Genomic DNA, 26,762 nt, shown 5'->3' on the forward strand with positions numbered 1-26,762 from the left:
CGGAAACTACTGCTGCACTTTTAAAAGCCTACGGCACTGTTCAAACACAAAGACTACGGCTGCATGCAAGAACTGAACACTCCAAAAATGAATATTATAGCGTCGCTCCACGGGCCCGACGCGTTGGTATTGCTCAAGGTGGTAAGAACGATCAGGGATTTACGAAAAGTTTCATATTTAAGCTTGAAAAAATATTATAGTTCATACAATTTGACTGGAAGTGTTGATTTTGCGTAGGTTTTATTGCAAAAGATACATTTTTTGGGTCACATAACCCATATAAATACTATTATATGACGTAACAATCCAGGATGAATGAAAGGCTAGCTTGAAAAATGCGCTTAAAACACTGCGTCATATTTTGGTTTGAGTCACGTGTCGATTGAAACCGTCGCGTTTGGTTTAATTTTAAAGAAAACGGTCGTGTCTTTCATTCAAGCGTAACTATGACTGCGTTTGACAGTTGCCGTGGTAACCGTAGCTCTTCAAACTGTCACGTGAGAACATTTTTTCACCGTTTTTGACATAACTGACGAAGATCCACCTGTCAATCTCACGCTCCGCCCTCCCCTCACTCCAGAACGAGATCCCGACAGACTTGAACTCCGCAAAAACTAATACCAACATCTAAATGTCTCTTGCAGTTTGGGATTAACAGTAAAACCTTTGGGCAGATGTTTGAAAAAAAATGGAAGGAGTAAAAGTAATGGAAGGATGGGTCAAAAGTATCGTACTCACGATAGTCTGTTTATATAAATGGCTAACCTGCTAGCGCCGCGTTACAAACAGGAAGTGGTCATGTGCGCGCGTACGGCTCCATCGACTCTGCTCTACATGATCCTGGGGGTTTTATTTTTATTTTCATTTTTATTTTATTTTTTTTTTTACTTTTTTTGTTATTTTGAGTTTATTTTTCCTTTTTTTTTAGTTACATTGAGTTATTTTTTTAAAGTTTATTTTTAAACATTTTTTGTTATTTTGAGGGGTTTTTTGTTTGTTTTTTGTTAATTTGAGTTCATTTGAGATTTTTTTGGTTATTTTGAGTTTATTTTTTCCATTTTTTTAGTTACACTGATTTTTTTTTTTTAGTTTATTTTTTAACTTTTTTTTGGTATTTTGAGGTGTTTTTGTTTTTTTGTTGTTTTTTTGTTGTTAATTTGAGTTAATTTTAGATTTTTTTTTTGTGATTTTGAGTTTATTTTTTGTTTTTTCTGTCTCCTCTCTCTGTCTCTGCTGCTTCAGACTCATTCTGGTCTTAAATGTTCGTATTAACCCTCTACATGATCCTGGGGTTTTTATTTCACTTTTGTGTCTGTAAATAAACATATGAACATTAATAACAGACACATCAGGTCACCCCTGTAGCGTTAGCAACAGGTTTGATTGACAGCGTTGCTAAGCGGACGGGAGGGGGCGTTACCTTCATCAGCCTCGCTCTGAATTGTCTCTTTTGTTGCTATGATACTCACAGTCAGAACTCCAAATATGTAACTCTGCTCCAAATTAGCCGCTATAATAACTGCTAGCGTCGATTAGCTTCATTTGGAGCCGAACGCCGACGTCACACTCACTCGGTCACTTATTTACTCACTCTACGGTCTCCACAGGTGTCCGTATAATCAAAAACCAGACTGAAGTAGTTTGGAAAGTGTAAGTCGCTTCGGGAACATGGACCAGCACCAAACACGCTCACGTTTTGTATTTGAGGTGTTTAACTTTATCGTACAGGTAAGTTTGTCGTGTGTTATTTAAAATTAAATCAAACACGGACATTTAAATCATTATCTGCGGTGGAATGTGCCTCAAAACAAAACACGGACCTGTGTCTAAAGTGCAGTTTTCAACACTCCAGAGGCTGAGAACTGACACCACAGAGACTCACAAAAGAGCATTAAACCAAAATCTAAAGCTTCGATACAGAACTTTTCAAAAATCCCTCACGGCCCTTACCACCGCGGCGTCGTCTGGCCTGCGTAGTACTTTAGATATTGTATATTTGTTACAGACTCTGGTGTAAATGTTGATTTTTAGTACTGGCTGTAATTTGGGGACTGTAATGTTTTGTTTTGATCTTGTTTAGTAATAATTTTATGAGCCAGAATAAGACGAGGACCATGAAAGAAGCTCGACATTTGTGTTTGATATTTTTGCTAAACAGATTTTAACGAGGCATACTTTATAAAGAACACTACGTAATGTCTGGGGCCCGGAGTTTTGACGCAGAATTGGCCCCTCTTCCTGTTAATTTATATTATGAGGGGCCCCGGGTGAGATTTCTTGCCCCGGGCCCCCAAATGTCTGTGGACGGGCCTGGAGTGCACTGCATTTTGGTGAAATAGTCTTCCAAGTACGTTTTTTAAATATTATTCAAAAAGCTCCACTATGTAACTTTTCTTTCGGGGTGCGAGTCTCCATGGCGATCATTTTGCGTTGCCTAGAATGTTCCACAGTACAGCATTAAACAGATTTTTCTCCCATTTATTAAAAAAAACCCCTTAAAAACATGCATTCTTATTGTGTTTGTCCAACGATCCAGAGGTTGCCGGTTCGATTCCCGCTCTTGACAGTTCTCACAGATGAGTACTGTTGTTGTGTCCTTGGGCAAGACACTTCCCCCTCGCCCTCAGTGTCTGCGCACACTGGTGTATGAATGTGTGTGTGTGTGTGTTTATAAAGTATGCCTTTGTCAAAGTGGTACTGTTTTGTTGGATTATTTTTCCTTGGACTCAGATTCAAAAATAACTTGGGTATTTAAGTATTTTCTGGATATTTTGTCGTATGAATTCCTGGTGGTTCCTTTTTGCCTGTACTTCCTGTTTCTGTGGCTGCAGGTCCTTCATTAAAAAGCTTCAGTGTCTGTGACTGAAACAAACCTCAACAAGTCTCTTTACTTTTGTCACTTGGTTCATTTAACCTGAGTTTATCTCGTTAACGCCCCACTGTGCACTCTTTGGTTCACTCTCCACTGTTCACTCTTCACTGCTCACTCTTCATATTCTCAGGACTCAGTACATTTCTGTAAATGTGTTACTGTAGTAATAATCCCTCATCTTCTCGTTCACCTCTCGTTCTGTTGCCATGATCACGAGGCCTCGGCTCCATGTTGTATTTTTAGCAGCATCTGAAGCAGATTATTACAGCTGTTGAAAATGAGAGGTTAGTTTTGGTTCTTCTTGACGCAGCTTGTCGCTGCTGGAATGTTGAAACTTTCAGCCTGGTGCTGTTCACCGGGTCTTTACCTGAACAGACGCTGCTGTTTCCTGCAGTGACCACACAGTGATTTCTGCTGAAGGTTCAGATGAGCCTCTGCACGTGTGTCTGCGCATGTGCGTCTGCGCATGTGCGTCTGCGCATGTGCGTCTGCGCATGTGCGTCTGCGCATGTGTCTGCATAACATACAACATAACACATGTACAGTCTTTGTCTTCTGCATTTGGTTTAAATAAAATCTAATTTAAAAGTGTCTCTTCTGTATCAGACACTTTGACTTTAAGGTGAAACACAAACTATAAACAGTCGTGCACCTTTAAAAGAAGCTTTAACTTTATGGATGATCAGGGCCGGTTCAGACTTTAATCAGACTGAGCAGCTGCTTTGGGCCTGAGGCCACCAGAGGGCCCCCAAGAGCCCCCACATTTATATTGAAAACAACACTGGGTTACAAAAAAAAACATTTTTGAAAGTTGTCTGTGTTTGTTCAACTGAATTAGGACCATTTAGCTCCGCTGAATCCAAAAATAATACCCATTTTTCTCAGTCAGGTCAGGTTTTTATGCTAATTTGATTTTGAAAAATCTGATCTTCTGACTAAATTGATTACAATTTTGTGACATTATCAGTTGATTTTCTTTAATATTTCTCATCCAAAAAAATGTTTTAGGACATAAAAAATAGTTTTCTAACAGAATGTATTAATTAAATGTTACGTTATGTTAATTGATAAAGGTAAGTACATGTAAATTTGAACGTTACGTTATCATTGTGCAAAATTCAGGACATGAACTTCTGTTTTTATGAACCCCTTGAATCAGCAGCAGGGATGTCTCTCTTCAGAGTCCAACAGTAATCAGCCATCATGACTGCCCCAGTGTCCCTGATACTTGGTCTCCATCTCTGTCCTGATGGAATCTCTCCACCTGCTCATCACTCAGTAATCCCAGATTCTCAGGAAACCTGAACATTTAGCTCCTTTTGGGAAAAAGGATGTGGATCATCATCATTAAAACCACACTGGAGGAATCTTTGTCACTGATGGGAACTTCTTCAAACACAGGTACTGGAATTTCATCACAGTGAGCTACAGGACGACGTGCTGATTCACGGTCAGGATACTTGAGGCTTCGGTTCTTTCTGTTGATCCCAGTCACATCAATAGCCCAGAAGTAGCTCTTGATGTCGGCTCCAAACCATGGGAATTCCAAACTTCAGACAACTCTTCTTGCCTTTAGTCACTGACGCAGACACTCGGTGCATGACTCGCCATGTGTGGCCCAAGCTTCATCTTGGTCACCAAGTTTAATCCCAAAATAATCATGGTAAGCACGCTTTATGAAACTTGTGACTTGATTCCTGTGAGGATCATTGGTGTATTCACCGCAGATGTAGCAGAATATGTCAGGCTTATTTTTGCAAGATCTTCTAGTCAAAGCCATTTCATTCACTTATAATATATATAAAAAAAAAAACCAATTATTCATAAGTTGGCACATGCAAAATCTTCAGAATCTGTTTATAGTGAGAAATATAACAGAATTTTGCAACATGTGACTTGAAAATACTCACACATGTAAACAAAATCGTCCAAAAACAAATATGTAGCTTAGTTCAGAACGTTGAGCTGATCGAGCAAAACCAATGTGATTTTTGGATTCAGCAAAATGATCCTAAATCAGCTAAAAAATCTTAGACAAAAAATGTAATGTTGACCAGTGTAATGTATGAAGTTTTATTGGACACGGGGCTTGTGTGTTCACAGCAGCATAAATATCCTCTAAAACTATGACATTTGTTTTATATTTATAGGAGGAAACTGTTCTCTGCTGTTACTAGTTTGTTTTTGAGTCTGGCAGAGCTGAGGGCAGCTCTGTGTTTAGGACCCGACACAATGTAAATGTAAAACACTGTCACACCTGGACACATTAAAATCCACCAGAAACTCTGGACCCTCCTCAGGTTTGTGTTCTGCTCTTGTTCCTGTTGTTTCCTTCTGGATGTTTTCAGTCTGATCTTCTTCACACACTGGCCCCTTAAAGCTCGAGCCCTGTCTCTGATCCACGTGAGACTCTGGGGCCAGGTCCATCTGAGTCCACAGCGCGCGTGAACAGACCCAGGACACCTGAGCTGTTGTCCCGGGACAGCCCGCACGGGGCGGGGGTTTGCTCCGGTGTCCCGCCTCTTCTCTGGGGACTCGTGTCCTGCGGCTCTGTGGAGGCTCCGGGGAGGCTGTGCCGTGGGCTCCCGTGGCGTGAAGCTCGAGCTGAAGATGCCTCCGCACAGACCAGCCTAAATGACGCAGAGTTTACACAATAGCGCTGATATTGCGCAGGATCAAACTTGCAGAGTTTCTCACGTTTCCTATGTCCACGCGCCAGGAGCGCGCGCTCACACTCACAGATATAACGTGACAGACGTGGACTCGACTCACAGACGTGGACTCGACTCACAGACGTGGACTCGACTCACAGACGTGGACTCGACTCGCGGAAGAGGCTCCAGGTCCCGGGATGTTTTACGCGGCGCTGCTCTTGTCCTGCGCCCTGAGCGCGCGCGCGGTGAGTTTAACTTCAGTTTGTTTTTTATTTGTGTCGAAATAAAAATGAAATGAGCCTGTTCTGTTTTTAGAGTTTAAGGACGTCCAGGTCAGAGCTGAGCCCCAGTGACACAGGTAAGAGAGTGTGTGTGTGTGTGTGTGTGTGTGTGTGTGTGTGTGTGTGTGGGTGGGTGGGTGGGGGTGCGTGCGGGTGGGGGTGTGTGTGTGTGTGTGTGTGTGTGTGTGTGTGTGGGGGTGTGTGTGTGTGTGTAGGGGTGTGTGTGTGTGTGTGTGTGTGTGTGTGTTATGATTATATCAGACTCATGTAACGTCATGTCAGACTCTCCTGAGTTGTACATTCAGTTTAACTGTATTTGTACTTTGTCTTGTTTAAATCCTCTATTTGTAACATCACTGACGTCATATCTGTGTGTGTCTCTGTGTCTCTGTGTGTCTGTGTGTGTGTGTGTCTGTGTGTGTGTCTCTGTGTCTCTGTGTGTGTGTGTGTCAGTGTTTACTACGACAGGGCGACAGTGTAAGTTCCCGTTTCGTCAGGGGGGACGTGTCCATCATCGCTGCATCACTGTTCTGTCCTCCAGGCCCTGGTGAGTCCTCTGCCCCGAGAGTGTGAGCTCGGCCCAGACTCACTCATGACGTGTGTGTGTGTGTATGACGTGTGTGTGTGTATGACGTGTGTGTGTGTATGATGTGTGTGTGTGTATGACGTGTGTGTGTATGACGTGTGTGTGTGTATGACGTGTGTGTGTGTATGACGTGTGTGTGTGTCCAGTAGAGTTTTGACGCTCTTTCTCTCGACATCAGTTCCTCTGTGATTATCTGGAGCTGAGACAGAAATAGCTGGTTACCATGGCGATTAATGTCAAATAATTATACAGTAACATTTTACATCTACAAGACTTAAGTTATTTTCTTGTATTGTCTTGAAATAGTGTGTGTGGGGGGTGTGTGTGGGGGGTGGGGGGGGTGTGTGTGTGTGTGTTGGATTATAATCTCTGTGCAAATAACCAAACTGAAGAAAAGCGACAGTGAGTAACATTACGCTGGTGTTTGTGTTTAACCGCACAAAGATGCTTCACACACTCCGTCTTTATGATCTGTGCCAAACCCAGACTTTTTCCAAACACGTTTTAATCCCGTTAAGATTCACTCAAAACCCCGAGACTTAAGTTTGGGAAAATAAAAAAACACTGTGACATATCGTGGGATAATTGTAGGATAAAAGTGGGTGTGTCCGGGCCATTTGGGGTAAGTAGAGAGTGAAAGAGTGAGAGTGAAAGAGTGAGCGTGAAAGAGTGAGAGTGAAAGAGTGAGAGTGAAAGAGTGAGCGTGAAAGAGTGAACGTGAAAGAGTGAGAGTGAAAGAGTGAGAGTGAAAGAGTGAGAGTGAAAGAGTGAGAGTGAAAGAGTGAGAGTGAAAGAGTGAGAGTGAAAGAGTGAGAGTGAAAGAGTGAGCGTGAAAGAGTGAGCGTGAAAGAGTGAGAGTGAAAGAGTGAGCGTGAAAGAGTGAGCGTGAAAGAGTGAGCGTGAAAGAGTGAGCGTGAAAGAGTGAGCGTGAAAGAGTGAGCGTGAAAGAGTGAGAGTGAAAGAGTGAGAGTGAAAGAGTGAGAGTGAAAGAGTGAGTGTGGAAGAGTGAGTGTGGAAGAGTGAGAGTGAAAGAGTGAGAGTGAAAGAGTGAGAGTGAAAGAGTGAGAGTGAAAGAGTGAGCGTGAAAGAGTGAGCGTGAAAGAGTGAGAGTGAAAGAGTGAGTGTGGAAGAGTGAGTGTGGAAGAGTGAGAGTGAAAGAGTGAGAGTGAAAGAGTGAGAGTGAAAGAGTGAGAGTGAAAGAGTGAGAGTGAAAGAGTGAACGTGAAAGAGTGAGCGTGAAAGAGTGAGAGTGAAAGAGTGAGCGTGAAAGAGTGGGTGTGAAAGAGTGAGCGTGAAAGAGTGGGCGTGAAAGAGTGGGCGTGAAAGAGTGGGCGTGAAAGAGTGAGAGTGAAAGAGTGAGTGAAAGAGTGAGTGTGGAAGAGTGAGAGTGAAAGAGTGAACGTGAAAGAGTGAGCGTGAAAGAGTGAGCGTGAAAGAGTGAGTGAAAGAGTGAGTGTGGAAGAGTGAGTGTGGAAGAGTGAGAGTGAAAGAGTGAGAGTGAAAGAGTGAGAGTGAAAGAGTGAGAGTGAAAGAGTGAACGTGAAAGAGTGAGCGTGAAAGAGTGAGCGTGAAAGAGTGAACGTGAAAGAGTGAGAGTGAAAGAGTGAGTGGGAGCAGCCCAGGTGTGAATGACAAAAGTGTAAAAAATCAGATACGAATCGATGCTAAAGCGAGAAACAAACCTAGATACTCAACTGAACAAGTATCGATACAGGAAAAAACAGGTTGACGGTGCAATTCCAGCTCACAGAGAAAATGAGTGCTGTTGTTGTGTCTTTGAGCAAGACACTTAACCCACCTCGCCCCAGTGTCTGTGTGCACTGGTGTGTGAATGTGTGTGCGGATCATCGATGTAAACCGGTTTAAAAGTGGAAAAGCACTGTATAAAAATGTGACCAGGGCCGGTTCAGACTTTAAGCAGATTGAGCAGCTGCTAAGGGTCCCAAGGCCAGCAGGGGGCCCCCAACACCCCACACATTTATATTGAAAATAATATATCGAGTTTTATTGGACACAGGGCTTGTGTGTTTGCAGCAGCATAAATATCTCTCTCAAATTTGTTTTATATCTTTAGTATTAAAATATCTGCTGTTACTACGTTTGTTTTTGAGTCGGGCAGACGTGAGGGCAGCTCTGTGTTTAGGACCCCACATAATGTAAATGTAAGAAACACTGTCACAACTGGAACACATTAAAATCCACCAGAAAAAAGAAGAAAAAATGTCTAGAATAAAAAAAAATCTTGAGCCCCCTTATCTGTTTGTGTTCTGTTCTTGTGACTGTGGTAGTTGTGACATTTTTCATCGTTTTTGGTCTGATGTTGGTCAAATAAACACAAATATAATTACTCAAAGTGATGAGAGCAGAGTCAGAATGTTGTTCGCTGTTGGGGGCCCAGAGACAAATTCAGCCTAGGGCCCCCTGAAAGCTCGGACTGGCCCTGGATGTGACTATTTACCGTTTCAAATCTGACCTTTTCTGAACAGTTTCATCTTGAGTTTTATCAGAACGACTGTAAAATCACGTCGTATAATAAGCAAAAACTGTTATGTCGTGTTAAAAATGACAGTTTTGTGTTTTAAAATCGACACGGAGGCTCATTTTTAGTATCAAAATCAAGTTTGAGCGACCGAGGACGCGTACTACAAAGGTTGCGTACTTCCTAAACCAAACCTAAACGACCATGATCACATTTTTTTTTCTTTTCCGTGTTCTGATCAGTGCACAAACGCTCTACCAACTGAGCCACCGTCGCCCGAGCTCATAATTTAAGATACGAAATTATGAAATCACAAAGTTTGCAGTTGCTAAAACGATAAATCCTTTTTTTTATCACTGTTTTAAACTCTGGTGACGCCGTTTAGCCCTCGACAAACCCGCTCTGAAACGCTGCGATTCGTCGTGATACTTCGAAACACGCCACAAATCAAACGCGTCAGAAAAACCCCAATTTGATTTTTTTTTTTTTCCAAAATTGTGCAGCTCTGCGACGTAAACCACAGAGTAAAACCACCAGCGCCGTCATGATCGTCAGACGCAGTTCCCCGATTGCTCAACGCCGGAGTCACACTGCGGATTTTTGATGACATCGCCGTTTTTTTTTACTGTTTCCACAACGTGTTTATTGGTTCTCAAATAAATAGTTGAGACGTTAGATACAAATGGAAGGTATTCGGGCTGCTCTCGGCGTGTTGGAGCGGGGGGCGGAGCTTTCTGCACGTGGAGAAATGTCCATGTTTTGCAGGAAAGTGTGGATGTTTTGGGAGTTTGAGGCATGAGGTCACCGAGGTGCAGGGAATACTCACAAAAACATGTACTAATAATGACATTTATGTTTTTGCAGGTGTTCTCTGACGCATAATTTTGATCGTGATCGGAAATATGGCTTCTGTGTCCAAGAAAAACAACAACCTGGAGGTAAATTTTAAATGAACTCGACTATTAAGGATCATGTTTGGTGAAGTTTAACAGGAGAGTTTGTTTTTGCTTTTTATGCTCCTCAAAAATGTCACATAAGTTTATTTCTATAGAACAACTGGTCCACAAAGTGATTCAAAGTGTTTTACAGAATAAGAAAGACATTAAAGTCACAAAACAATAAATCAAAATAGAAATAATCAGCATCAAATGAACATTAAAACAGAAGAGGCCGAATAAAACACTTTGAGTCACAGATAAACAGAAGAGTCTGGATTTAAACATCGTCAAAGTCGAGGCCTGAGTCACATGATCAGGTTTAAACTGAACAAAACTGAAACACTGATTCACCAGGTTTAGACCTGGTTTAGTCCTGGTTTAGTCCCGGTTTAGTCCCGGTTTAGTCCCGGTTTAGTCCCGTTTAGACCTGGTTTAGTCCTGGTTTAGTCCTGGTTTAGACCTGGTTTAGACCTGGTTTAGTCCTGGTTTAGACCTGGTTTAGTCCTGGTTTAGTCCTGGTTTAGTCCTGTTTTAGTCCCGGTTTAGTCCTGGTTTAGTCCTTGGTTCTTTCTGTTTTCATGTTTTTCCTCAGTCTGGCTCCGTTTTCCAGTCTGTTCCGTTCCTTTTTTTGTTTTGTTCCCTCTCTGTTTTTCTTGCCTCTCGTTTGTTCATCAGCTCAGGGTCGTCTTTATAAACGACTTCTGTTCTGTCAGTCAAGGACTGAACCAGGACTGAACCAGGACTGAACCAGGACTGAACCAGGACTGAACCAGGACTGAACCAGGACTGAACCAGGACTAAACCAGGACTAAACCAGGACTAAACCAGGACTCTCAGGAGGCTGGTCCCTGACGTCCTCAGACTGTGGTTGTTTCATGTGTGAGATGTTCTTTGTTTCATTTTTTGTTTGTTTGTTTGTTTAAATGTTTTGTCTCTTTCCTCTGAGTTTGTGACAGTAGAAGATGAAAAATAATAATAAATCGATGAAGAACGAGTGACTGACGTTTCATTTCACGTTTTGTTTCTTTTCCAGTCGTCGTCCACAGCTCCAGACGGACCGTGGACCCCTGTGCGTCCGGCCCGTGTCAGAACGGCGGCCTGTGCTCAGTGACCCACAGCCGGGCGTTCGACTGCACCTGCCCCCAGAGCCACAGCGGACGACTGTGTGAGCGGAGTGAGTATCAGAGGACTACCAGTACTACCAGTACTACCAGGACTACAGTACTACCAGGAGTACTACCAGGAGTACTACCAGTACTACCAGCAGTACTGCAATAAAACACTACTCAAATACATGTACTCAGACACATGTACGCAGATACATGTACATACAGTAGTTTTCAAACACTGGGCTTTACTTTTAATTATTGCAGTTACAGTATTTTGTATTAATTAAATGTATTACAAATATACACATAAATATAAAAAATAAATACAGTGGTACTTTTTAAAGTCCAGTTTCTGTGCAAAGTACTTTTGTTGCTTTTGTTTTGAGCTTTTGGGTTTGAACAGTAGTTTAACAGTAGTTGTCACAGTTACAAATTATAACTCACATTTTTATTGAGTTTTTCCATCTTCAAGACTCACAAAGTTCTTTAAACCACACACAGACTCTGGGGTTCAGTGTCTTGCCCAATGACACAACAACAGCATTAATTTGTGGGATTTGAACCACAAACCTTTGGATCAGACGACAAACTCACTACACAACAACAACTGAGCTACTTTTGTCCTTTTTTTGCATTATTTTGAGTTTTATCTTTACGTTCACTTCAAATTATGATCAGATTTTGCTTCACTTGTTTCTCTTGTACTTCTACTTTGTACTTCTACTTGAGTAATATTATTCTGCAGTACCGTTACTTTAAGTTGAGTACATTTTGTGGAGATTTTACCTCTTTTTCACTCGTGTATTTCAGATTTTCTTTCACAACGTCATGAAATTAAAACCATATTTAGTTTGGAAAAATACAAAAAAATGAGCCTGTTTTTAATTGTTCAAACTCCCACTGAGACTTTTTTTTTGGAGGATCTGGGACAAAAAACAAAAGACACACAGACGTTTGTCTCTGTCCTGAAAAGACAAAGTGGAGCCAAAGTGTCCGACGGTAAAAGACTCGAGGAGACGAGACGAGATGAGACAAGAGGAGACGAGACGAGAAGAGACGAGACAAGAGGAGACGAGATGATTATTCAGAAAACACCTGGAAAACAAGTGTCCACCTGTCTCCAGTGGGACAGACGACTGTAACGTCCAGAACTCAAAACTGAAGACACAGGACTAAACCAGGTCTAAAGCGGGACTAAAACGGGACCACGGTCTTTCTTATTCTGTAAAACACTCTGTATAAATCCGTGTATTAGACTTTTCTTCACACTCGTCCTCAGTTTGCAGATCTCGTCGTGTCGTTTGTGCCGACTCTTTCTTTTTCTTTCTTTCTTTCTTTCTTTACGTCTCAGGTTTCACATCTCCGTCTTTTATGTGATTTTTTTCTGCTCTTTTCAGAAAAGTGCTACGAAACTCTACACCTGAGGTTTTATGACACCGGAGAGTCTTGGGGACGAATCCACCTCCGTAACGTGGAACAGTGCACGTGTGTGTCGGGGGAGCGCCGCTGTGAGCGAGCGCACTACAGCGGTGAGGAACGTGGTTCTGTTTGGGACAGAGTCAAACGCAGGATGGACTTTTGTTTGAAGAGCAGGTTTTATAAGGTTAAACATGGAGGGAATCAGGGCCGTTAAAAACATCGAAGAAACATCAAAAATCTGATACTTTTCAATATTAAAATTTGTATCGAAACTAGATACTCATTTGAGCGGGAATCGATACTAAAAAAGTCCCATTCACAGAACAGAAATGAACCTTTACTGAAACTTTAGAACCAATGGACCAACATGGAACTAAAGAACAGAGAGTTTTTATTATAATCGTGGTATTGGAATCAGTATCGAGTATCAAATCCTTAGTATCACAATCCAGTGGTGGAACGTAACGAAGTAAAAGTCATAAAGTACTGCACTTAAGACGAGGCGAGTTTATTTGTACAGTACAACTGGAACACGGGGGAAGTTAAAGTGTTTTACAAAATAAAAAAAGACAAAACAACAAATAAAAACATAAATAATCAGAAATAATCAACATAAAATCAACATTAAAGGAGAAAAGTGCAGAATAAAAACCTTTTAGTCACAGATAAAAAGAACAGTTAAGTACATTTTAGGTATCTGTACTTCACTTAAGTACATTTTACAGTGGTACTTTTTACTTGAGTACATTTGAGAGCAGTATCTGTACTTTCTACTGCACTACATTTTTTAACTGGACTGAAAACTAAAAAGTAAAAAGTACCAAAACAAAAATATACAAATAAAAACAGACAGAAAAAAGTATTGATTTAATTTTTTCTTTAATTCACCTCAAATCTTTAACAAAATCACCATTTGAAGCTTTAAAAGACTCAAAATCTGTGTGAAATACTTTTACTTTTTACTCTTTTAAACAGGTACTTTAATACTTTACTGAAATACATTTTTCCATGTGATACTTTTACTTTTACTGTAGTATTTTTCGCTCCAGTATCTGTTCGTTTCTTCCTCTGTCAAACTCGAGCAGTTTCGTGGCGTTTCTCAGACTCTCGCTCTCCTCACGCCTCATAAACTCTAAATATCAGGCGTCGTCCCGGTAACAGCGGCGTCCAGGCCCCGCCCGTCCTTTGATCACGTCGCCGTAGTAACCAGAGTAACACACTGTGGAAGAAAAGCTCCATGAAGTGACTCACGGTGACTCAGACGAGGACACGCCCGCCGGGTCCTCGAGGTGCTGTCGACTGGTGGGACTGTTTGGCGTCATGGCAACGGGATGGAGTGGGCGTGGCCCCGTAGAAACGCCCAAACATACCACCACTCCATAGATCTTATCTCTTACATGTGCAGTCATTTGGGACGAGGTAAAAACTTTAGACACCACTGCTCAAAAGAAGAGATAAGTGTGATTTATGTAACAAGTTATTGCTGCTGAACTTTTACATTTGATGACACTTATATTATTTCCATTAGTAATATTTGTAGAACGTCTCTGTTTTTGCTGCTTAACTTTTTATATTTTACATTTGATGAACATTACACAATTGGCATTGGTAATATTTGTAGAAGGTGGTAATAAAAAACAAAAATGTAGTTCTGTTTTTGCTGCTGAACTCTTCATATTTTACATTTAAGTTTCATATCGGTTCAATCTGGGGTTGACTGAAGTTTTTATTTTTTTACTGCATTTTAATAAAAACTCAAAGGCGTCAGATCCACATTCTTAAGTGGAACCAGGTCAAAACGAGCGTTTGTTTCTTTCATGACGACTTTGACTGTGACACTTAACACAAAATGGACTTGTGTTTTCAGCGTGTCGGTCCAATCCCTGTCAGAACGAAGGTTTGTGCAGAATCATCACTTCAACAGGAGAAGAAGTGTGTTACTGTCGCCCGGGATACAGCGGCGCCGACTGCAGCCTGGGTGAGGAGCGGACGGTTTGAAATATAAAATAAAATATATATACAGAGAGTTCATCATAATATTTGTAGAAGACAGTAACAAAAATAATCATTTTTTTTGGTTTACTGCTGAACTTCTTGTATTTTACACAAACACAAGAATAAGCTGGTTCTGTTATTGCTGCTGAACTTTTCCCATTTTACATTTATATTATGATTGAACTTTACATCATTGTCTTTGGTAATATTTGTAGAAGACAGTAACAAAAAGAACAACTTTTTATGCTCTGTTTTTGCTGCTGAACTTTTCATATTTTACATTTATATAATATGAGTGTGGTTTGTGAAAGATGGAAACAAAAAGTCATTTTTTGGTTTTACTTCTGCTAAACTCTTCATATTTTACATTTATATTATGACTAACCCTTACATCACTGTCTTTGGTAATATTTATAGAAGACGGTAACAAAAGGAAACGTTTTTAAGGTGTTTTTGCTGCTGAACTTTTCATTTTTTACATTTATAATATGACTGAAAATAACCTCATTGTCATTGGTATAATTTGTATAAGACAGTAACAAAAAAAACCATTTTGAATCTCAATTTTAGCTGCTGAACTCTTTATATTTTACATTTATATTATGACTAAACCTTACACCACTGTCTTTGGTAATATTTATACAAGACAGTAACAAAAGAAAACATTTTTAATCTCTATTTTAGCTGCTGAACTCTTTATATTTTACATTTATACAATATGACTGAACAGTGTCGTTTGTGAAAGATGGAAAAAAGTCATTTTTTAGTTTTACTTCTGCTGCTAAACTCTTCATATTTTACATTTATATTATGACTAACCCCTTACATCATTGTCATTGGTATAATTTGTATAAGACAGTAACAAAAAAAACAAACATTTTGAATCTCTATTTTAGCTGCTGAACTCTTTATATTTCACATTCATACTTCCTAAAGACTCGTTGCATCACTGTGTAAATGCGCCTCAGTCCTGTGTTTGATTAACAAGTGTGTACATGAGTCTGGTGTCGGCGCTGCAGCTGTGGTCGTTAACACAAACACAAGAACAAGCTCAGACACAGAAACGCAAAAAGGAAAAGTGAATTACAAAACCACTCATCAGCGCGAGGAAACGGCGCCGCTGAACCCGGAGTGACGCTGTGATCTGTGCAGAGCCGAGGGCCGAGTGCTACAGCGGGCGAGGGGCCGGCTACAGGGGCCTGGGGGGCACCACGCTCTCCGGCGCCCCCTGTCTGCCCTGGGACTCGGACCTGCTGTACAACGAGCTGCACGTGGGGACCGTGGCCGCCTCGACGCTCAGGGGCCTGGGGAGACACGCCTACTGCAGGTGCGTGGTTACATCATGACGAGTCGCTTCACTGTTTGGGCGAGCAGGTCCGTGCCAGTGTGAGGCAGAGGAGCAGAAGTAAAAGACACAAATGTGAGAAAACAGTGTGATTTAACATTTATTTATTAGTGGTGTCAGGAACGTGATTTCGATGCTACGGAATAGACTCGATACTGATTTTGATACCAATATTATCATAAAAAACGCTGTTTCTTTAGTCGATACACTGTGATTTTCCATATTAAATCGTCGTACTTTGTTCTTTTGTACAGTTCTATCTGTGTAATCCCTCAGTGTCCAGTAGATTCATTGTTTACTCATCTATTTGTCTTATACTTGAGAAAATACAGCTCAAAATGATTCTAAAGCTTCAGGAAAGGTTCATTTCTGGGACTTTTTTCAGTATCGATTCCTGCCCCTGAGTATCTAGTTTCGTTACTAGTTTTAATATCTTGTTTCTGGCCTTTAACTTTACACTTTTACCTTCTGCTTCCACTCACAAAATCTATTTCCGAGCCTCCAGTCAGTGTTTAAGTCACTTTTTGGTTCTATTTTTGCTGCTGAACTTTTCAAATTTTGCATTTATAACATGACTGAACATTACATTATTGTCATTGTTAATATTTGTAGAAGACGGTAACAAAACTAATCATTTTTTGGCTCCTTTTGCTGCAGAACTCTTCATATTTTACTTTATTGTCATTGTTAATATTTCTAGAAGACCGTAACAAAAAGATGCTGCTGAACTCTTTGTATTTCGCATTTATATTATGAATGAAAATAACATCATTGTCATTGGTGATATTTATAGAAGACGGTAACAAAAAGAAACAAAATGTAGTTCTGTTTTTGCTGCTGAATAACATGACTGAACATTACATTATTGTCATTAGTAATATTTCAAGAAGACAGCAACAATAAGAAAACATTTTTTTAATCTGTTTTTGCTGCTGAACTCTTCATATTTCGTGTTTATATTATGAATGAAAATAACATCAGTGTCATTGTTAATATTTGTAGAAAACGGCAGCAAAAAGAAACAAAATGTAGTTCTGTTTTTGCTGCTGAACTCTTCATATTTTACATTTATATTATGACTGAACATTAGCACTTTATTCCCTCCGTGTGGGAAAATACAGCTCAAAATGATTCTAAAGGTTCTTTTTTGACACTTTTTTAGTATCGATCCTGCTCTAGTTTTAGTAGTTTCTCATTTGTGACGATTAACTTTACACTTTTACCTTCTGCTTCTTCGCACAAAATCTATTTCCGAGCCTCAGTCCGTGTTTAAGTCGCTTTAACCTTTTAAAAAAAAATACTTTTAAATGACCAGCGACACTAAAAAAAAACTGTGCGCTCAAACTTCTCTCTGTGTATTTGCTCGTTGTGCTGCTCTGCTCCTCCTGCTGTCTTCTTTTTTGCCGTTGCCATGGTGACGTTCCTCATAAAGAGCCGCGATGGCACATGTCCCACAGCCTGCCAGACGTGAAAGAGAATGAGCGTGATCAAAAAAGACGATTCTGAAACTGTTTTTTATTTGTTTTGTTTGGGTTTTTTTTTTTTGCGCAGCTTCAGTTTCGTGTCTTAAACCCGTTAGCTCGTGTTATGTAACGTAGCGGCTAAAGCCCGGGCGCCACACACAGACCTGCTCCTCTCCATCTGTGCAGGAATCCAGACGGGGATAAGATGCCGTGGTGCTACACTCTAAGCAACGGCGCCATCTCCTGGGAGTACTGCAGCGTCCCCTCCTGCCTCCAGCCCGTCTGTGAGTTCATGTTTAGACAAAGCGCCTGGTATAAACACAACATTTTTTTACTTTTTCTGAGGGAAATGTTGACGAGACCCGACTTTAAACGATCTGAGGTACATTTAGCGAGTGTTTATGTTACGAAATGTTTAGTTTGTCTTGATCTGGTGCCACATGGACAACGCTCGGGTCATAGTTCAATGAGGTTCAGCTGCTGATCATTTATTTTTGAATGATTTATTTTTTTTGTTCAAGCTCAAAGTTTAGTTTTGTTTTTATCTCTGCTCACTAGCGCCTCACAGTGGTCAGGCGATGCCGCTGTTTCGTGTCCGTTCAGCCGATTTAAACAGGTTTTGGCGCCATCTGCAGTCAGACGGTTTCAGGAGAGAGTAAAAAGGCCCCGTCGTCCCGGTTTAGAGTCTCGTGGACACGGATTGACAAAATGGCGTCTTGAAAATAAGCGATTAAAAGTTATTCAAACATAAAACAGTCCAAATACAGTGGCTCCTAATTTATCTCGGGGGTTACGTTCTAAAAATAACCCACAATAAACGAAATCCGCGAAGTATCAGCTTTATTTTTTTACATTATTCTCTGTTTTTGTCTGTAAAACCCCTCACCACACACTTTATACACTTTTCTCACACAGGCGTTAACATTTTCTCACGTTTCTCTCTCGTTTAAACTCTCTCAAAGTTCAAACCTTCGTAGGCGTCTTTGTCGGTGCAGAACGTTTCATCGACATTGTGGGTTTTGTGCGAGGGACAACTGTACAACTTCGAGAGGGTCAATGAGAAGAAACGACTAGAAAATGATTAAAAGCTTTGAAAAGTCCATTTTGCAGAATATATTTGTCCCTCACTGTATCGCGGTTCACCTTTCGTGGTCTCGCTGTTTCGCAGATTTTTTGTGTGCAATTTTTCATGCTTTTTTACAGCGTTTGCGACCATTGTGTCGTGCGTCCTGATTGGCTGTTGGACTGTAGACCATTGTGTCCTGCGTCCTGATTGGCTGTTGGACTGTAGACCATTGTGTCGTGCGTCCTGATTGGCTGTTGGACTGTAGACCATTGTCCATCAGTCTCCTCCGTGCCGTGTCTCCTGTCCAGTACAGAATGTGTTCAGACAAATTTACATAAACGTTGGATCTCAGTGTGACTCTGAAGTGCTGTACGTTTGCAATTTGTTTTCTCCCCGACAAAACCCACAATGTCGATGAAACGTTCTGCACCGACAAAGACGCCGACGAAGGTTTGAACTTTGAGAGAGTTTAAACGAGAGAGAAATGTGAGAAAATGTTAACGCCTGTGTGAGAAAAGTGTATAAAGTGTGTGGTGAGGGGTTTTACAGACAAAAACATAGAGAATAATGTAAAAAATAAAGCTGATACTTCACGAATTTCACTTATTGTGGGTTATTTTTAGAACGTAAACCAAGGACCACTGTAGATCTGATTTAAAGCCAAAGTATCGACATCGTTATCAGAAAGAAACACCTGGATCCCTTAAAAATAAACACATAATTCTGTCTGTGCCAAACTGAAAACTTCCCTCACTCTTTGTTCTGTCTCGCTGCTAAAATATTCAAGATCTTGCCCAAAACAACAACTCCACTTTTAATTATAAATCAAAATGGGTGAAAGCCAAAACTGAGACGGTTTTACTTCGCCGACTCACAGTTTTTTAGAAAGTTGGTTCAGGTTACGGTCTTTTTTTTTAAAGGAAGCGAGTGCGATGAGATCAGGGACGTAGGAGTGAGTCAGGCTGATTCAACACGTCAGGTGCAGCCAAATGTTGGTGTTCTGAGTGGGCTTTGGCGCGGACCCTCGGACGCGATGCCAGCGGTATGCTCACGGCGCTCCTCCGTCTGCCGCGTCCTCGCTAACATAGGATTTACAGCAAGACGACGCCGCTCCACCATAACCCCGTCACACTATAGATAGGCCCGCGGTAGGGCAGCGGGGCTAATCCAATAAAATCATAATCTGAACAGTTAAAATCCACTTTCATGAGCCGCTTTCCTCGTTATACCAGGAATTCCTCGTCATTTTCTAACGCAAAGTTGTGTTTTGTTTGATTTATGTTTGTTTGAATGATCCTGTGTTGTCTTGAATGTTGAGAAAATGTCTGTTTTCACCTACCCCCTATCTCCGCCCACTGCTCCGGACTTACTTGCGTATTATTATTCCAGATATTTTGACGGTTTTATCTTTTCTAATGTTGTTTCCTCAACACAAACAGACCTGGAGTTGTGTTTTTTTTGTTTAATTCACACATGTTTAACGCACAAACCTGCAGATTTACAACTGAAAACGCTCTGTTCCACCTTGTGATGTCATCGTGTGGCGATACAGGAAGTGCTCCGCTGTGTCTTTAAACTCCACACACCTTCATTTCTAGAATCATTTGGATCATTTCAGCTCTGGAATTGCTGATTTTTTTCTGAACTAAACCTAAAAGTAGGAGGAGCTAACTTGATAAAACTACCACTTGATGACATCACGAGGTGGAACAGAGCATTTTGAGCTTTGCAGATGTAGACAGAGTGATAATAAACATGTGTGAATGAAACAAAAACGCAACTCCAGGTCTGTTTTTGATGAGGAAACGGCGTTAGAACATGATTTAAATGTCACAAGAGTCAATTTTGTGTCATTTAAAACATAAATTAATGATCTTTCGATGCCGTAGCTTGTAAATTACTGGGAAAAAAATCATAAGGTTTTCTCTAAGTAACGTAATTCTCCTGCCAACAGTGACATTTCTTAAGTAAAAATGCTTTTGGACAAGCTTAAAATGTGGAAGGAATCTGAATTTTGAAACATAAACTGTCAGAATAATCACAGTTTTGACGTTTCTGAGCCGCAGCTTCTGTTTGCTCTTTCAGGGAAGAATCAGCCTGCAGCAAACTTGCAAATATCCGATAAAGGTATTTAGGAAACACAGTCGGACAGTGTTAGTCGTAGTCGCTCGTTACAGTTCACTGAAGCTGAAGCGATGTCGTTTTTCTGTCCCGCAGCTTCGTCACGCGGCATAACGACCATAATCATAAACGTGGGTAAAAGCCGCGCGTCTAAAAAGTCTCAGTGTGGAACCAAACACCGGAAGCGTCTGTGGATCCCGAGAGGTCGCATCATGGGCGGAACGTCGGCGCTGCCCGGGACACACCCCTGGATGGTCGCCATCTACATCGGACACACGGAGTTCTGCGCCGGGACCCTCGTCTCCCCCTGCTGGGTGGTGTCGGCGGCGCACTGCTTTTTCCGCAAGTACGAACAACACGATTTAAATAGAAATGTCCAAACTTATGAGATGCACAAATTGGATTTTTTTTTTTTCTTTGAGGGGTTTTTGTTTGTTATTTTTTATTATAATTTTTTTTTTTTTTTTGCTATTTTGAGGTATTTTTTTTAGTTTTTAGTTTTTTTTAAAGTTAATTTCCTTTATTTTATTATTATTTTTTGTTATTTTGAGTTGGGTTTTTTGTTATTTTTATTATAATTATTTTTTTTTTTTTTAGGGTTTTTGTTTTGTTTGTTTTTTTAGTTAATTTTCTTACATTTTTTTTGTTATTTTGAGTTGGGTTTTTGTTATTTTTATTGTATTTTTTTGTTGTTTTGAGGGTTTTTTTAAAGTTTATTTTCTTTATTTTTTAGTTATTTTAAGTTGTTTTTTTGTTGAGATTTTTTTGTTTTTTATTATATTTTTTTGTTGTTGTTTTGAGTTTATTTTATTTTGTTTCAGTTTTTGTTTCACGTGGTTGATCCCAGTATTTACAGAGACATTAACCATAAAACAGTTGAAAATATCTGTAATCTGACAGTTACACAGAAGATTCCACCATCAAACTCTGACTTTTGAAACTATAAAGAACAGAACCCAGAGAAGAAATAAAAGAGAAAAACAACAGGAATGACATCACCACATTCTACAGGACAAATCTATTTAAAACAGATGGAGCAGATGAAATAAATACACTCCAAACACACATTTTTGTTGTAATGTCGTAGATATTTCATGGCAAAGTACAGAATAATCAACAAACTGAGTCCCATCGGTCGTCTGCAGGTTTTAGATGATGTCATGCTCCCAGATGGGGAAGGGGTCAAAGGTCAGTTTATTGTTGATGTTGTACTTTTTGTTGAAATATCCAAAAGTTTAATTCACAAATGTTGAACTTGATCGTTTCTGTGTGACTGGACTCAGAGTGTTAAGACACAAATCTGCATTTTAACAATATTCAAGTTTATTTCTGTTGCACATTTAAAAAAACAAAACAGTTTCACATAAAAGTCAACAAAAGATCACACGATACAGAGGAAAAGAACAATAAAACACCTGTATGTCCTGTTTAGTGTTAAATACCAGGGAGAAGAGGTGGGTTTTCAGGCGAGTTTTAAACCGTGTAAGGATCTGACAGGCAGAGGGCGCTGTTTTATAGTATATGACCTCTGATCTCACGGCTCTGGGTGGAGTATAGAGCTGAAGGAACTCAAATAAAGAGGAGACAGAGCGCAGACGGATGAGACATAGAGCGCAGACGGAGGACACGTAGAGCGCAGACATTTAAAGAGGACCCATAAAGCGCAGACCTTACACTAAACAGTATTAATTTTACTTCCTCACACTTGTATTAAACATTTTTGTCCTGTAAATGTCGTGATGTCGTCTGAAACGCGGCGCTCGTGTGTTTTTCTCTTCGCTCGCTGCAGCTTTGGTATCGCTCACCTCACCTGGCATGTGCTTTAAAGACTTTGACCCCTTCAGCTTTATGAACGTGCTATATTTAGACAAACATCCAGTTCGAGGAAAACCTGAACACAAGCCACGCCCCCAGATGGTCTTTACATAAGAATGCATACATTTACCCTCGTCTGCTCTTTGTTTAATGTCACAGTTTTATAAAGCTGTAATCAGACATAAACATCTGTCCAAGAGCGTGGACAATGTTTTGCTCTCGATGTTTAGGTTAGTTGATAGTTACAGTTAAAAAACACTCTGGAAAATCATGTGCAAGAAGCTCAAAGTGAATCATGAACCACTAAAAACAACAATATAAACAAACAAAAACAACAATATAAATAAAAAACAGACAGATATTACACAAAATGGACTCTTCTCAGGTTTAATCCATGTTCTAATCCTGTTTCCTCCTCAAAAACAGACCTGGAGTTGTTGTTTTTTTCCATTTAAACTCTTTATTATTAGTCTGTAACATCTCCAAACTTCAAAACGCTCTGTTCCACCTTGTGATGTCATCAAGTGGTAGTTGTTTTTTTTTTCAAATTAACAGCTCATTTTACCTTTAGTTCAGTCAAGATAAGTGGCAATTCCAGGAGCTGAAATGATCCAAATGATTCTAGAAATGAAGGTGTGTGGAGTTTAAAAACACAGCGGAGCACTTCCTGTATCACATGATGACATCACAAGGTGGAACAGAGCGTTTTCAGTTTGAGAGAAGAACTCAGCCTAAATACGTAGGTTTGTTTGTGAGTTAAACATGTCAACTCCAGGTTTGTTTGTGATAAGGAAACAACATTAAAAGAGTGAAATATGTGCTCTAAGTTTCTCAAGTTCAAAGTGCATCGTGGGAGGAAATCTTACATTTAATTTGATTTTTTTTTGGGTGCAGACTTGGTTTTAGGGCTGGGCCATTTGAGAAAAACAATCATATTTCCCCCTCACTGGAAAATCTTGGTTCAGTGATTGATTTAGTGTCATTTTTTCTTTAAATATAGTGTTAAAATGTCAGTATTTATTTCGTAAACGTAAAGAAAACACACAAAAATAACCCAAGTTCTACTAAAAATGTCTCGTTTCACTTCAGATTTTTTTAAAAAGCACATCATTTATGACAAGAAACAACTCAATGGATTGAAATAAACTTTGATTGACTGAATATTTCCCAGGTTTGGTCCCGTTCCAGTCCTGGTTTAATCCTTGTTTTTGTATTTTCTCACAGCCCGTTGAAGTCGCAGATCCGGGTCGTATTTGGACAGCACTGGTTCAACGTCACGGGTCCCAACACCAAAGTCTTCGGCGTGGAGAAGTACATCTTTCCCAAACAGTTCTCCGTGTTCAACCCCACGCTCCACGACATCGGTGAGTTCCCGGACGCTCGGACACGTGCGGCAGTGACTCATATAAACTTGGAGACCTCTTGTCCGCTTTGAGAAACCACAAACTCACTCAAGACGGGGGGATTTTGTGAGCACAGCTGTGTGTCCCCAACAGCTGTGCCCACCCCCACAAACCCACACATGCATCAGCGCGCAGTCATAGAGCGCCGCGGCATTTTCACGGGCCGGAGGAGACTCGGAGTCTGGTATTTCCCTAAAAAAACCTCCAAATTAACTTTTTTTTCCACTACAAAACTGTGTATATGGTGTTTTAATAGTGTTATCTACTGTTTCTAGTCATTTATTAGCAACTTTAGTGCAGTTTTCTGGTAAAAAACACGTCTAAATCGAAGCCTTCGCTGCCTCTAGTGGCCGTTGTAGTTTAAGGTAGTTGGTGACATCACGAAACACTGTCCTCCTGTTTTTGAAATGCACTCGTGGGCGGGGTTTAGAGCTGTGTTTTTCATCCTTGTGTTTGTGTCAGTTCTGATAAAGCTGAAGAAGCAGGACGGGCGCTGCGTGAGGAAAACCCCGTTCATCCGGCCCATCTGCCTCCCGGACAAAGGGATGACGTTCCCAGATGATTCCTGCTGCACCATCAGCGGCTGGGGACACATACGCGAGAGTGAGAGACACATCCAACTGAAACACGCAGACCTCACACACACAGGGGCTCACACACAGGACCTCACACACATGAGCCTACACACGGGCGCTCACACACACACGGGCTCACACACACACACACACACACACAGACTTACACACACACACAAACTTGGGACTAAACTGGAGCTAAACCCAAAAATTAAACCCAGAGCTAATCCAGCCTGAAGTTAAACCCAGAGCTAAACCCGGAAGTAAACTCAAAAGTAAACCAAGACTAGAACCAGATCAAACCAAATCTACATTAGGACTTAAACTGAGTCCAAGCCACAGTGGGCCACAGTGTGAACCTGCTCTAAATGTTTTAAATCGTTCATCGTCTTAAACATTAATGAGTAAAAATGCGTCAAAGCAGATTATGTAAATATAATGTTTCCTCTTTAGTCTCAGTGACGTCCTGGACCATCAGTTTGTGGAATCACACGTCTCTGTTTAAACTCGTTACTGTGGAAAAAACCCCAGAGAGAAGCACATAGACCATGATCCTTTGCTCTTTCACTGCAGACGTGAGGAGGTTCTGTTTTTAAGCATTTACTTTTGATTATGACTGAACCAAAGTCTCAAGACATTTTAAAAAGAAAAAGCAGCACATTCAGACTGTAGTTGAGATGCTCAGGGTGAACATCAGACGCAGACAGTTGGACATCGTCGCGTCTCTCGCTGTCTCGCCGGCGTTTGTGTTAACGGCGGCGTTTGTTTCCAGAGGCCGAGGGATACTCCACTTTACAGGAGGCCGGGGTCAGACTCATCTCTCAAGAATCCTGCAGAAAACCTGAAGTCTACGGCAACCACGTGACGTCCGACATGCTCTGTGCCGGACTCAACGGCTGCGCAGACGCCTGCCAGGTACAACTGCGCAGACGCCAGTACATCTGTCTGTCTATGTATCTGTCTATCTGTCTGTCTATTATCTATCCATCCATCCATCTGTGTGTCTATACATCTGTCAATCCATCCATCTGTTGATCCATCCGTGCGTCTGTGTCTCTATCTAGTTATCATTTATCTGTCTCTATATATCTATCTATCCATTCATTCATCCATTCATCCGTCTATCAGTCTCTATATCTGACTGTCTTTGTCATATTTATGCCTATCCATCCATCTCTTTATCTGTCTATCCATCTCTTTCTCTATCCATCCATCGCTCTGTCCATCCATGTCCATATTTATCTGTGTCTGTCTAATATTTATATATATATTATATTATTATATATATTCATTCATGACATTATGATGGAAACAGTTGTCGGTTCAAATCCAGAAATCCTGCTCTCGACGTAAACGTCATCGAGCGTCAGATCCACTGAGCCACAGGTCGACGGTGCGATTCCAGCTTTGACAAAATGTGATGTAAAGACGGAGAGATCAAAGATACAGACTCAGAGGAAAAGTGGAGCGGAGTTTAGCACAAACAAAAACACAAGAGCTCAGTGTAGGAGCCGGTCGTAGGAAGTTCGCTGTAGGGAGTTGACCGTAGGACGCCGGCTGTAGGACGCCGGCTGTAGGACGCTGGCTGTAGGACGCTGGCTGTAGGACGCTGGCTGTAGGACGCTGGGTCGGAGGCTGAGGTGTTCAGTGGGTCCAAAAACAGAATCTAACTAACTCTAATCTAACTAAAAAAAAACAACAAAAAAACAAACTAAGTACTGTATTTTCTGGACTATGAGTCACACTTGTTTCATAGTTTGTCGGGGGTGCGACTTATATGTGAAATATGTGTTTTTTTCTTCATTATTCTGCATTTTTTTGTCTGGTGCGACTGATACTCCTGAAAATACAGAACTATGAACAGAACAGAGAAGAACTAAACCACTGACGATCTGGAAACGTGGAGCAAAGAGCCGGATCTTTGTGCTCCACAGGTTGTAGGTTTGATTGCTGATTGGCCGCAGGTGAGTAGTGGGCGGTGCCAGAGTCTCCGCCCAGCTCCAGGTACAGACGCAGAAACACAGAAAAAACCCAAACCCGGACAAAACGCAAACATGTTTCATTTGTACAGCAGTAAAAATATCACTCAAGTTTTCTCCTGACACTCAAATCCGTCCCAGCTGTCGACCCCGAGCTGCGACTAAGAAACAAACAATGAGTCTAATGGACGAAGCCCCTCGCCGCCCCCCCTCACTGAAGCGTCCCCGTCCAACGCCGCTCTGAAACCAAACGCCACAGTTTACAGTTTATCTCGAGGGAAACGCCGCGTCTTCATTAAAGTCTCGTGTTTCGTGCGACTCAGCTGTGACGCCCCGTGTCTGTTTATCTTCGCTTTTCCCCCAGGGCGACTCCGGGGGGCCCCTGGCGTGTGCGAGGGGCGGAGTCAGCTTCCTGTACGGGATCATCAGCTGGGGCGAGGGCTGCGGACGCACAAACAAACCCGGGGTCTACACCAGAGTCGTCAACTACATGGACTGGATCAACTCAGTGACCGGACGCAAAAGCAACTCTTGATGAAGTGTTTTTAAGAGACTCTAGAGTTTATTAAAGGTTTTTTGTGTTTTATAAAGTTATTCTTCTGTTTTTTATCTTAACTTATCATTTTTATACTGTGAATAAACAATGATTATTTCTATTGAAC

The 26,762-nt window shown here is 41.0% G+C and overlaps 1 protein-coding gene across 1 annotated transcript; it reads left to right on the plus strand.

Moving 5' to 3' along the window:
* Positions 1 to 5,424: 5,424 nt before the first annotated feature.
* Positions 5,425 to 26,635, plus strand: LOC117386112 (hepatocyte growth factor activator). Its single transcript, XM_055228815.1, has 15 exons — positions 5,425 to 5,771; positions 5,842 to 5,884; positions 6,261 to 6,354; positions 9,737 to 9,810; positions 10,844 to 10,984; positions 12,317 to 12,448; positions 14,206 to 14,316; positions 15,486 to 15,660; positions 17,328 to 17,425; positions 20,293 to 20,334; positions 20,425 to 20,674; positions 23,368 to 23,507; positions 24,009 to 24,149; positions 24,894 to 25,036; positions 26,465 to 26,635. Exons 1-15 carry the CDS (start codon positions 5,724 to 5,726, stop codon positions 26,633 to 26,635), a joined length of 1,803 nt encoding a protein of 600 aa, XP_055084790.1. The 5' UTR covers positions 5,425 to 5,723.
* Positions 26,636 to 26,762: the final 127 nt, after the last annotated feature.

The sequence above is a fragment of the Periophthalmus magnuspinnatus genome, chromosome 18, assembly GCF_009829125.3.
Source record: "Periophthalmus magnuspinnatus isolate fPerMag1 chromosome 18, fPerMag1.2.pri, whole genome shotgun sequence".
Lineage (NCBI taxonomy): Eukaryota > Metazoa > Chordata > Actinopteri > Gobiiformes > Gobiidae > Periophthalmus > Periophthalmus magnuspinnatus.

Excerpts from the sequence above, each read along its gene's own strand:
- LOC117386112 (XM_055228815.1), top strand. The coding sequence starts at position 5,724 with ATGTTTTACGCGGCGCTGCTCTTGTCCTGCGCCCTGAGCGCGCGCGCG. Across the intron at positions 20,675-23,367 it reads GCGCACTGCTTTTTCCGCAA|CCCGTTGAAGTCGCAGATCC; the intron begins GTACGAACAACA and ends ATTTTCTCACAG. Across the intron at positions 25,037-26,464 it reads GCTGCGCAGACGCCTGCCAG|GGCGACTCCGGGGGGCCCCT; the intron begins GTACAACTGCGC and ends CTTTTCCCCCAG.